The following is a 12,630-nucleotide window of genomic DNA, read 5'->3' on the forward strand; positions in this document are numbered from 1 at the left end:
TGTTGTCCAGACCATTGGCCAAAACCTGACTGTATTTCCCATCCTTCACATCTTTTTGTCTGTTCAAGAACCAGTCTGGAATCTTGTACTGGCGTGGATTCTGCATAATGGTGATCACACGCTCCACCTCCTCTTCAGTAAGCTCTCCTACCCTCTTGGTGAGGTCAATGTCTGCTTTCCTCAACACCACATGAGCATATCTTCGCCCTACACCCTTAATGGCAGTGATGGCAAAGGCTATTTTCCACCGCCCATCGATGTTAGTGTTGAGTACTCGCAAAATGTGCTGGAACTTCTCTGGGATCACTAGAGACATGGCGGCGGCAGCAACGGCGGCGTGTAGGCCTCCAGTGGAAGAGAGCTTTGTCTTCACTTTTTAAGTGTGTCTCTTGTAGAACATATTGATGATGGGTTTGTTTGGTTTTTTTTTTAATCCAATCTACTACTTTTTTTTTCTACATTGGTTCTTTTAAATCATTCACATTCAGTGTAATTATTAAGAGAAAAGTTTTTCTTGGTATCATTTTGTTAAATTTTTTTATATTGTTCCTAGTTCCTTTGGTCCATCTGCCTTGTTTTTTTCTTTTTTTTTTTCTGTCTCTGTAAGCTTCCTTCAGTATTCCCTGCAATACTGGTCTTGTTTTTACAAACTTCCTTAGTTTCTACTTTTCTGAGAATTTCTTGATCCCTCCATCATATTTGATGGACATTTTTTGCTGGGTACAACATTTTTGATTGAAAGCTGTGTTCTGTGAGTGTTTGATATATGTTCTTTCCACTGTCTTCTTTCTTGCATTGTATCTGCTAAGAAATCAGTATTTAATTCTATTTTCTCTCCTTTATAAATTACTCTTAGTTTTTCCCTAGTTGCTTTCAGAATTATCTCTTTGATTCTGGTGAGTTTGACTCTGATATATATGCCTTGAGGTTTTTCTTCTGGGGTCTATTCTATATGGCATTTGTTCAGCTTCTTGTATGTATATTCTCTCATTCCTCATTATTCCTGCAAAGTTCCTCTAATAACACTTCCACAACTTTCTCAGTACCTTTTCCTTTTCTTTTCCCCTCCTTTGTGTCCTGGGATTCTAATTTTTTGCACATGTTTTTCCTCTTGATTGTGTCCCACATCATTCTTAGACTTTCTTTATTTTCCTTCATTTTTTTCCTGCTTTTTGCTCTATCAGATCAGTGCTGAGAACTTTTGTCTTTTTGCTGATTCTGTGCTCTATCTCTTCCATTCTGCTCATCTGTCCCCCCAACACATTCACAACTTCTGATTCTATGGTCTTAATATACTGGGTTACAGTTTCTTGTTTATCTAGGGTTTCTAAAACCTCTTTTATCTATATTGTTTTTAATTGGTTGGAGGTTTTTGTGGATTTTGTTTTTATTTAGCTCCTCTTGGCATTTTGCTTGTAGAATCCTGTAATTTTTTTTTCTATTTTCTTTCACCCATTGAAAATATCCAATTACTGTTCTTTTGAGTTCTGTTCCAGAGAGTTCCATCAGAGTTTGCTTTAATAAATCCATTAGGGGAAAAAAACAAACCCATTGATTCTGCATTTTGGTTACTTTGAGGGGCTGAAATCTTGTTTTGCTTTTGTCAATCTGTTTCTTCCATGTCATTACTGTGATCGAGATTTTTCCTTGCCTGGTGCCCTGATGGGTCTTTGGTCTGTCTACCTTGGCTGGGGATTTCACTGCTCCACAAGAGGGATAGACAGTTCACACTGCAATAATTTCTCTCAGGTCCCTGGAATCACAGGAGGACTTGCTTCAGTTGGGAATGCAACACTCTTATAGGGAGGGGAAGCCAACTCATATTTCCTAAGATCTTTCCTCTTTAGTCTTGTGGCAAATTTTCCTGGATCTGGGGATCAAGAAAGGCAGTTCCTCTCTGGTTCTGCCGTTAAGTTATCTGAGATGGAAGGCTTTTGTTTTCTGATTGCTGACCTCTATCCTGACGTCTGTTGCCCTCCTTGGTCTGCAGAGTAGTGCACCCAGGTTTCCTTACTCACTTCAGTACTCTTTTTGATAGTTTTCAGTAAGGACTTTGTCTCTGTTCATCTTCTCCAAGACTATATTTCTGTGGTTTCTGGTTGCTGGGCCCTTCCAGTTAAGGCACACATCTGGAAAAACAGGACGATGTCCTTGGGGAGAGTGATGTCTTAGCTGGACTCTGAGTGTTGGTGTTGGAGGTTCTACAAGATGCTACCTGCTTACTAAGAATGTGACTTCCTTAGCCTCTGTGGGTTGAGGGTGAAAACTGAGGGTAATGTCATCAGTTTATATCATGGTGGGGCAAGCAGCTAGCTCCTGGAATGTTGCTTGGTGTAGAAGTGGTGCTCTACAAGGTGCTGGCTACTATTTAACCCCTATGGCACAAGGACCATAGGCCCAAGACCTGAAACAGAGCCAGGAGTCACGGAGGCTGTTCAATGTCTGCTGGCTGTGGGTGGGGCTGGACTGGGCTGGGAGTGATCAGGTTCCAAAGACAGCTTCACCTGTTGAAGATGGCTGTAGTTTTTTATCTTCTGTAAGTGTTTCAAGTCCTCATCACTTTCAACAAGCAAGGTCGCATCATCTGCATGGAGTCCTCCTTCAATCTCAATGTCACATTATTATCCTACAGTCCAGCTTTTCTTATTATTTGCTCAGTATATATATTAAAGTGATTTGGTGAAAGAATAAAACCCTTAAAAACACTTTCTAATTTTAAACGATATAGTATCCCATCAGTCTGCTTAGTGATTAATTCTTTTTCTATTTACAGGATTCTTATGAATACAATCAACTATTCTGGAACTTGTAACCACTTTAGCCACATCCTGAATACTCATGGCTCTTTATTACCTGATCTATCTGCTAATGTTATATCTTAATCATCTCAAATCTTTCCTCTCTATCACATCGTCCAAGAAGCCAAGGAAAAACATCCTCAATCACATATTCTATTACTAATGTTAGCTACCACCTAATAATTTTGTCAGGGTTGTATCCTTTCCCATTTATATTTATTTTGCATGCTGAGCAAATTATTCTAAGAAGAAGAACATGACATCAGGATTGGAGAAAGACTCATCAATAACCTTCATTATACAGATGGTACAACATTGCCTGCTGAAAGAGAAGACTTGAAGATATTTCTGAGGAAGGTTAAACATTGAAGTCGTCAATATGGATTGCACCTCAACGTAAAAAAAAGAAAATCCTCACCACTGGACTGATAAGCAATATCATGAAAGATAAAGAAAAGATTGAGGCTGTTAATGACTTCATCTTACTTGGATCCACAGTCAGTACACTTAGTAGTAGCAGTCAGGAGATCAGGAAATGTATTGCACTCAGAAAGTCTGTAGTCAGGTGCATCTCCAAATTACTGAGGAGCAATGGTGTTGGTTTGAGGACTGAAGTGTGCCTGATTCAGATTGTGGTTTTTAAATCCCTTGCTATGTTCCTGAGAACTGGACAATTAATAAAAATGACAGAAGAATAATTGCTGCCTTTAAATTGTGGTGTTGGAGAATGAATATCTCATGGGCTGCCAAAGGAACAACCATATATGTCTTAAAAAATGTACAGCGAGAGTGCTTCCTGGAGGCAAAGATGATGAAACTTCACCTCACATACCTAGGGCATGTTGTTAGGAGACACTATTCCTTGGAAAGAGACATCGTGCTTGGGAATGTGGAGGGATGATGAAGGGAAGGAAGACTCTCAACTAACTGGATTGACACAGTGACTACAGCAAAGGGCTTGGGTGTGCCAAGTAGTGTGGAGATAGAACAGGGTTCAGAATTGTTGTTCATAAAGTTGCTAGTCATATTAAACCCAAGGACATCTAACAACAATCCAAACATGTATGACTATCAGCTTCAAGTCCAAAGACTAGTGAAGGGGAACATCTCAAAGGCCTCACAGGTCACTATTGGTCTAGTTGGTGTTTTTTTTTTAAGAATTCGACTTATTTTTTTATTTTATCTTATTATTTTTGTGTGAGTATACCGTCAAATCAGATCTGACTGGTACAGGAGGAGATTGTCCCTCCTTCCCCGGCAGAGCATCTGGTGGATTCGAACCGTGCACCTCTGGGATTGTAGTTGCAGCTCCTTGCCACTAGGCCACCAGAGCTCCCCTAAGAATTTGACTTTTGTTCTACATTTTTACCCCATTATACCTTTCTATTGTTTCCCAGGTCAGAATTGTAGATAGTAATAGCCAGGAATAATCTAGTTCTTCTGGTCTCAAAATAGATGAAGGAACAGTTAGTTTATGTGGGCTATTTATTCTGTAGATTAGTTTTTTCTTTAAGATCGAGTTTCCTTCATTCACTCCCCTCCCTCCCCGATAACCGGATAAGTAGAGACTAATAGTTGTATCTTCAATGGCCATTCTCAAACTTTTAAAAGTCGAGATTCTTTCAGGAAATTAAAATGTGGAGCATTCACTCTGTGAACCATGCTGTTACAACTGACAAAGTTGTTCCACCAGACTAGGGTCTCAAGTCTTCAAATCTAGTAAACCAGTCCAATGAAGTGATTTATTATGTTTATTTAGTGCCCTTCACTATTTCCTCTATGTGGTTTGCTATACACATAACTATATATGTAGTGTAGATAAACATGTATATGCACATGTGTGTGTGTGTGTGTGTGTGTGTGTGTGTTTGGAATAGGATGCAGTAGTAAGAACAGAGTAGGGGAAACTGCATGGTTCAGGATTAGGAAAGGTATAGGATGGATTCTATCTCTATACCTTTCCAATCTATATGCAGAACAGATTATTCAGGAGACTGGACTCTATGAGGAGGAATGATACATCAGGATTGGAGGAAGACTCGTCAACAACCTGCATTATGCAGATGACAAAACCTTGCTTGATGAAACTGAAGAGGAGCTGAGGCATTTGTTACAGAAGGTCAAGGACTGTAGTCTGCAATATGAATTAAAATTCAACATCAAGAAAACAAAGATTCTCACCTCTGGGAAAATTAGCAGTTTTATGATGGACAGAGAAGAGACTGAGATTATTGGTAACTTGTACTTGCTTGGTTCTACAATCAACACTCTTGTCTCCAGCAGTCAGGAAATCAAAAGACAAGTTACATGGGAAAAGTCTGCTGTCAGGGTCCTCTCTAGAGGACTGAAGAACAGTGATGTCAGTCTGGAGACTAATATGCACCTGATCCAGGTCATGGTCTTCCCAATTACCTACAAAGCATCTTAGAACTGGACAATAACTAAGGATGGTAGATGAAGGATCGATGCCTTTGAGTTGCGATGCTGAAAAAGAGTGTTGAAGATACCATGGACTACCAATAGAACAAACAGATCTCTCCTGGAAAGTGTGAAACAAGGCTGCTCCCTGGAGGCAAGGATTTTGTGGCTCTCTCTGACACAATTTTCGCACATGATAAGGAGAGGCCAGTCCTTGGAAGGGTGAAAGGACAGCACAGGAGAGGAAGACCCAGGATGAGTTAGATTGACTCAGGGACTGGAGAAATGAAATAAGATCTGTTGGAGATGATGAGATTGGCTCAGAATAAAGCAGGATTCAGAGCTAATGTACTTGCAGGTGACTCGACGACACATAACAACAACATACGGATATACTTGTACCTGTACATACATACATGAGTATGTATATGTATGAAACAGCACAAATTTTTTTTGTTGTCATAATCATAGTAAAGTCGTATGTTATAGTATTTACTGCAAGTGCTCCTTAGTTTTGTGTACTTCTGTTTTCATTTACCTTAGATAAGTTGTGCAGTCTTCATCCATGTTCATTATTGCTTTTGCCATCATTAAAAAAAGAAAAACTCCTTTTGTTGTTGTTCTGTGTTGTCAAATTGCTTAAGATTCATATAGACCCTATGTACAACAACTCTGAACCCTGCTTTCTCCTGAGCCAAATTCATTGCCTCTGACACACCTAACCCCATTACCCCAGTCACTGAGTGAATCCATTTAATCAAGGATCTTTCTTGTGTTGTCCTTCTCCAAGGACTGGTTCCTCCTTGTAACATGCCCAGAGTATGTCACAGAATCCTTGTCTCCAAGGAGCAGCTCGATTTTTCACCCTTTTTAGAATCAGCCTGTTTGTTCTCCTAGCAGACCATGGTATATTCAATACTCTTCTCCAGCACCACAACTCAAAGGCATCAGTTCTCCCAGTATCATTACTGGTCCTTATCCAGATTTCTGAACTTCTGAAAATCATGGTGTGGATCAGATGCACTTAAGTCTCCACACTGACATTGTTGCTCTTCAGTACTCTGGAGAGGTCCCTGAAAGCAACCTTTCTCCATGTAATTTGTCTTTTGAGTTCCTTGATGCTCATACTGAGAGCATTGCTTGTGGAACCCCAAGCAAACTGAAGCTGTTAACAATCTCAATCTCTGTACTGTCTATCATGATAGTACCATTTGGCCCAGTGGTGAGAATCTTTGTTTATTGATGTTGAGCTTCAAGTGGTTTGTTCCTTTTCCTCTCTTCCATCCCTCAAGCATCAAAAGACATTGTTTTCTTTACGTATATTTATTCTTGACTTTTCCCAAAAGTCAAACCATCCACTATCTATCTCTTTGATTGACATATTTTACAAACATAATGTATTCCAGATTTATTAATATATGTTTCATAAACTATTCATTGTTTTTGGTTGTATCCCATTGCATGTACATGCTATTATTTGCTTATATAGTTAATTGTTGATGGATGCTTAGGGGTTTTTTTTGGTCTTTTTGTTATTGTGAATATAATGCAATGAACATAGGTATGCATAGGTCCAGTTATGTAATTGTTTTATATCTTTAGCTTATGTATCTATGAGTGAGATTGCTATATTATGGTATTTCCATTTATATACTTTAGAAGAGTGTTCATACTGTTTTCCAGAATGGTTGTCATTGATGTTGTAGAGCTGTGGTTTTGGAGAAGAGTACTGAACATCCCATGTACAGCCAATAAAACAAATATATCTTGAAGAATGTGCAGCCAGAATGGTCTTTGGAGACAAAGGTGATAAAGTTTCACCTCTCATACATTAGGCTTGCTGCTAGGAGGAGCTATTCTTTCAAGAGGGACATAATGCTTGGAAAGGCAGATTGTCAGAGAAGGTGAGGAAGACCCTCAACCAAGTGGACTAATACAGTGACTTCCATAATGGGCTCTAGTGTCTAGAAGTGTGAAGATGGTACAGGCCAAGACAGGGTTTAGATCTGTTGTTTATAGTGTCGTTATGAGCCACACTTGACTCTATGGCACTTAAATACAGCAACAACAACAACCACAACGAAGAATGGTTGTACTATTTTAAGATTCCAATGCCAATAAATCAAAATCCAATCTCCTCGTGGTTGGTAAGCATTTTTTTTTGGTCAGGGGTGTTGTTTTGCAGGAGTGGGATTTGTAATTCATTGTAGTTTTTGTTTTCATATCTTTAATGGTTATTGATAATGAATATGTTTTCATATTTGTCTGTAACCTGAAAGTCTTGCTTTGTGAAGTATCTGTTCATATTTCATGCTCATTTTCAAGTTTTATTTTATATACGTACACAGTATTTTAGTATTTGAGGAAGACTCATCAACTAACTACAATATGCATATGACACAGCCTTGCTTGCTGAAACTGAGGAAGACGTGAGACACTTGCTGCAGAAGGTCAAGTACTGTAGTCTTCAATATAGATTGAAGTTCATTGTCAAGAAAAGATTCTCACCATTGGGCCAATTGGTAGCTTTATAATAGATGGAGAAGAGATTGAGATTGTTAACAGCTTCAGCTTGCTTGGATCCACGATTAACACTCTTGGTACCAGCTCTCAAGAAATCAAAAGATGAATGGCACTGGGAAAATCTGCTGTCAAGGACCTCACCAGAGAAGTGAAGAGCAATAATATCGGTGTGGAGACTAAGGTGGGCCTGATCCATACTATTGTCTTCACAATTACTTGTTATACATCAGAGAGCTGGACAATAACTAAAAAGATAGAAGAAGATGTGATGCCTTTGAGTTGTGCTGAAGAAGAATATGGAACATACTTTGGTCTGCCAGGAGAACAAACAGGTCTGTCCCAAAGAGGGTGAAACCAAGCTGCTCCCTGGAGACAAGGATTTTAAAACTCTGTCTCCCATATTTTGAGCATGTGGCCAGAAGGGCCTGTCTTTGGAGAAGGACATCATGCTTGGAAGGGTGGAGGGACAATGCTAGAGAGGAAGAACCAGGATGAGATGGATTGACTCAGTAACTGGAGAAATAGGATTAGGTGTGTCAGAGATGATGAAATTGGCTCAAGATAAAGTAGGAGTCAGAGTTATTGTACATAGAGGGTCACTATGAGTCGCAGGTGACTTGATGACACATAACAATAACAGTTTTTAAGATTATATCATTTTTCCATATATTATTTCCAAAGACGAATTCATGGCTTTGTTTTTGATCAAACATTCTTCTAAGTGTTATAGCACTGGTAGAGAAGTAACCCATGCTGTGATGCTAAACACTGTGACACTGATGTGTCAAATGTGATAATGGTATCCATGGCAAACAGTGTCCGGTGGAGCTCCTCGAATAAAACAAGCCTGGAAGCAGGAGTGGCACACATTTCTGAAATAGCTTGCCTCTGGAAACCCTATGAACATGGAGAAATGATAAAAGTTATACAAGTGTTCAAGTCTTTTGTTCATAGGGTCACTATGAGTCATTTGTGATTCTACGGCACCTAACAATAACAACAAGAGCTCTGTTGGCCTAGTAGATAGAAATTTACCCTATCAAGCCAAAGGTGAGTGATTTTAATCTGTGACACTCAGGCCTGATTTTAATTGTTTTTTGTCAAACATTCTTCTAAGTGGTCTGTCCATTTTCTGTAAAGAGGTAACTAACTCGTGGTTGGTGTGATGCCAAACACTGTGCCGCTGATGTGTCAAATGTCACAATGGTTACCCATGGTGAACACTGTTTGGTGGATTTCCCTGAATAAAACAAGCTTGGAAGCAGGAGTGGCATCCACTTCTGAAATAGCTTGCCTCCGGAAACTCTATGAACGTGGAGAAATGATGAAAGTCATAAAAATGTTCACGTCTACCATTCATAGGGTCCCTGTGAGTCATCTACAACTTGACGGCACAATAATGTTGTTCAACAACCACATTTAAAAAACGTGTAAACATGTGAAATATATGTAGGTAATCAAACTTATTTATATAAAAAATTTAAATTATCTAAGAGTTGTGATGCCAATCCCAAAACATTCATTTCAAATTCACCAGATGCTTTATGGAAGAAAGACAGGCAATCTCCTCCCATGCATTTTACCCTCCGAAAACCCACTGGAGAGTCACTTATGAGTCAGTTCCAGCTCCCTGGCAAATAACAACAACATATCTATAAAGTTATTGTAGGGGACCTCTTCTGGTAGCCTCTCAAAAGTGTTCAGGATTAACTGTTAAGACTTACTACTTTAGAGGATTTTAAAAATGGAATAGCTTTATCATCTCTCCCAAGCAATAGATAATGGAGACATATAAGCAAAAATTTATTTTGATTTAGCCTTTATTGTCCCATCTCCATTCCAATGCTTGACAATAGAAGAGAGAGGGAGAGAGAGCTACTCCAAGTAACCATAAAACTTGTGTGATCATAAAAATATCACAAGATAATGAGACTGCTTCTCAAAATGCTTGTCTGCTGAAGGTAATAAAAAGTAAAGATAAATTGGTTCAACTTTCATTTGAAGAAAAAAGCCTCCAAGGTCAACTGGTTAAGTGATACCAATTAATTTCAACCCAGTGGTGGACAATGTTCTGATTATTTAGAATGTTTGGAGGGATTTGTTCTCTGATGAGCCTGGAGGAGTCATCTTTTAAGGCTATAGATGACTCATCACAAAAGTCAGGGTGGAAGTAGGCGACTCTTTGTCCTCCCCTCCAACACAGACAGTATAAATAGTTTCATTCATTTTTCTTGCTTTTAATCTGCTTTAAAAATGGTATGGACTGATAAATCAGAGGTCAAAGATGATGCACTCATTATTCAGTTGGGTTGATCAGGAGGCAGTATTGTTACGTTTTGGTTAACACACAAGATTCTATGTGAACTATGCTACCAGGCTTTCTTAGCATAGTCACATTTTTTTTTGTTTAAATTATACACTTAGCATGCCTGAAATAAGGAGATTGGTTTTGCTCAAGTAATTTTGTATTTAAAAGTATTTACCTCTACCTCTAAACAGCTCAGTCAGAATCTCTAGGAGTAGACCCTGGGCATCATTAGTTTTTTAGTTCTTCCTTATGTTTAGCTGCAGCTGAGAATCATAGGTTAGATTCAGAAAAGTCTAGATAGTTAGCATTGCTTCTGGATATTTTTTAAACCACACATATTCATTCTGTCACAAACCTGTTTCCTTTTTCAATAAAAAAGGAGGATGCAACACCGATGAAAAACAGGGAAAGTGAACAGATAACTTAAAATTATGCTTAGCTTTTTCATACTGCTATTGACACACTTCCCCACAAAGAGTTATAAAAAATGACATATCTCATTACCATATTCAAATGTAATGAATTTAAAATAATGGACTTTTTAGATGATTAATTCTGACAAAGCATTTTTCTCTTTGCTGAATGAATTATAATAATTAATTTTCAGTAAGCAGGTAATTCACATTCTACTCATGTTTAGAGATTTCTTGAAGAGGACAAAAGCAGAGAATAAGTCATCTTGACTGTCTGCCTATTCATCCATGGATTATTCTTCTTTACAAACAGAACCAGCTACAGCACATCCAGCTGAGGCAATTGTCCTTATCACCATCCATCTTCTGGGAATATTTCCTATTCTCTGCCACATGTCCTATGTCTCCTTTTGCAATAATCCAAGTAACCCTGTTTGAGTGTCCTCTCTGTGACAGTCAGTTTTTGCGGATAATTTTACATATATTACAGTATATAATTCTCACAACAGTTCTATGAATTAAATAGTATTATTTCCACTTGAAGATGAGGAAACAAACTTAGAGGAATTAAAACAAACAAACAAACAAAAAAACCTTGCCCATGGTCACGGCCACAGATAATTAATAACTTTGTGTGTGTCTGGTCTACCTTTTAAACATCTCACCAAATTAATCCTTTATCCCATTACTAATAAAATCTCACCCAGATTCTGTCCTTTCCTCTAGCTCAAATCAGAGAACAGCTAGGGCATCCTATTCTCAGAAACCTAAATTTAGTATTGCAATTACTGTATTCTTCCGTGCTGTTGAGTGGGCTCTGATTCCCAGGAATCCTATGCACAACAGAATGAAAGCTTGCCCCATCCGCATCATCTCTCCTGTACTTAAGCCCATTGTTATGGTAACTGTGCCAATTTATCTCATTAAGGGTTTTTCTTACTTCTTGCTTTTTCCAAGTATGTTGTACTTCTCCAAGGACTACCTCCTTCTGACAGTATTCCCAAAGTATTACCTAAAATTCATTTATCAAAAGTTTACAAGCAAGAGGAATTTTTCTATGTCTGTTCTTTCCATATTAAATGATCCAGGAAGCATTAAAAGAAGAGAGAAGGAATACATAGATCACTGTTACCAAACAGAATTTGCTGACACAGAAGAATTTGATGAAACAACCAACTTATGGTCAAGAGCCTGAGGTGATGAAGGAGGAAGGAGGAAGTTCAATCTGCTTTCAAGCACTGGCAAAAAAACAAGGCTCTACGAATTGACAGTGTATCAATTCAAGTATTTCAACAAACAGATGCAGCCCTGGACATGATCACCAAGTTGTGTCAAGAAATCTGGAAGACAACCACCTGGCCAACTGACTGGAACCATATCGGTTCCCATTACAAAGAAAGGTGACCCAACAGAATGTGGAAGTTAATTAACAATATCATTAATATTACAAGTAAAGAAGATCCTGCAGAAAATGATTCAAAAATGACTGGAAGAGCAAAACAACATAGAACTTCCAGATTTGCAGGCTGGGTTTAGAAGAGACCATGGCACTAGGGATATTATAGCTAGTGTTACATGGATCTTAGCTGAAAGCAGAGAGTATCAGAGGAATGTCTATCTGTGTTTCATTGACTATGCAAAGGCATATGACTGTGTGTATGGATCACAAGAAACTGTGGATAACTCTGAGAAGAATGGGAATCATGGAACACTTGATTATGCTTATGAAACACCTGTATTTGGACCAGGAGGCAGTCATCAGAACAGAGCAAGGAAGCACTGCTTGGTTCAAAATCAGGAAAGGAATGAGCCAGGGATGCATCCTATCTCCATACATTTTCAACCTATATGTGGAACAGATCGTCGGGGAGGCAGAATACTTTCTATGAGGAGGAATGTGGCATTAGGATTGGAGGAGGACTCATCAACCACCTATGTTATGAAGATGACACAGCCTTGCTTCCGCAATCTGAGGAGGACTTTTTTTTTTTCCATAACTTTAAAACTTTTATTTTAAAGATAAAGTGAAAATAAACATTCAGCATCAGAAGAAAATAACAAATTAAACAAAAACTGAAATAATTTTTTTTCAAAAGCACAAATTAGCTAATTAAAACATGTATAAGCCCTGTGACCCTGGAACTGAAAATGTCAAGATTTTATTCTTTTT

General features: G+C 38.4%; 1 protein-coding gene and 1 pseudogene across 1 annotated transcript in view; one reads left to right on the top strand and one right to left on the bottom strand.

The window, feature by feature from the left end:
* LOC102859328 (40S ribosomal protein S18-like) overlaps positions 1-316 on the bottom strand; it is a 14,031-nt gene extending 13,715 nt beyond the window's left edge. The window contains exon 1 of the mRNA XM_006893756.1: positions 13-316. Coding sequence (XP_006893818.1) covers positions 13-316 — 304 coding nt within the window. The remainder of the gene's footprint in view (positions 1-12) is intronic.
* Positions 315-12,630, top strand: part of LOC102859729 — a 31,836-nt pseudogene continuing 19,520 nt past the window's right edge.

The sequence above is a fragment of the Elephantulus edwardii genome, unplaced genomic scaffold (assembly GCF_000299155.1).
Source record: "Elephantulus edwardii isolate Elephantulus edwardi_28Jun2011 unplaced genomic scaffold, EleEdw1.0 scaffold00130, whole genome shotgun sequence".
Taxonomy (NCBI): domain Eukaryota; kingdom Metazoa; phylum Chordata; class Mammalia; order Macroscelidea; family Macroscelididae; genus Elephantulus; species Elephantulus edwardii.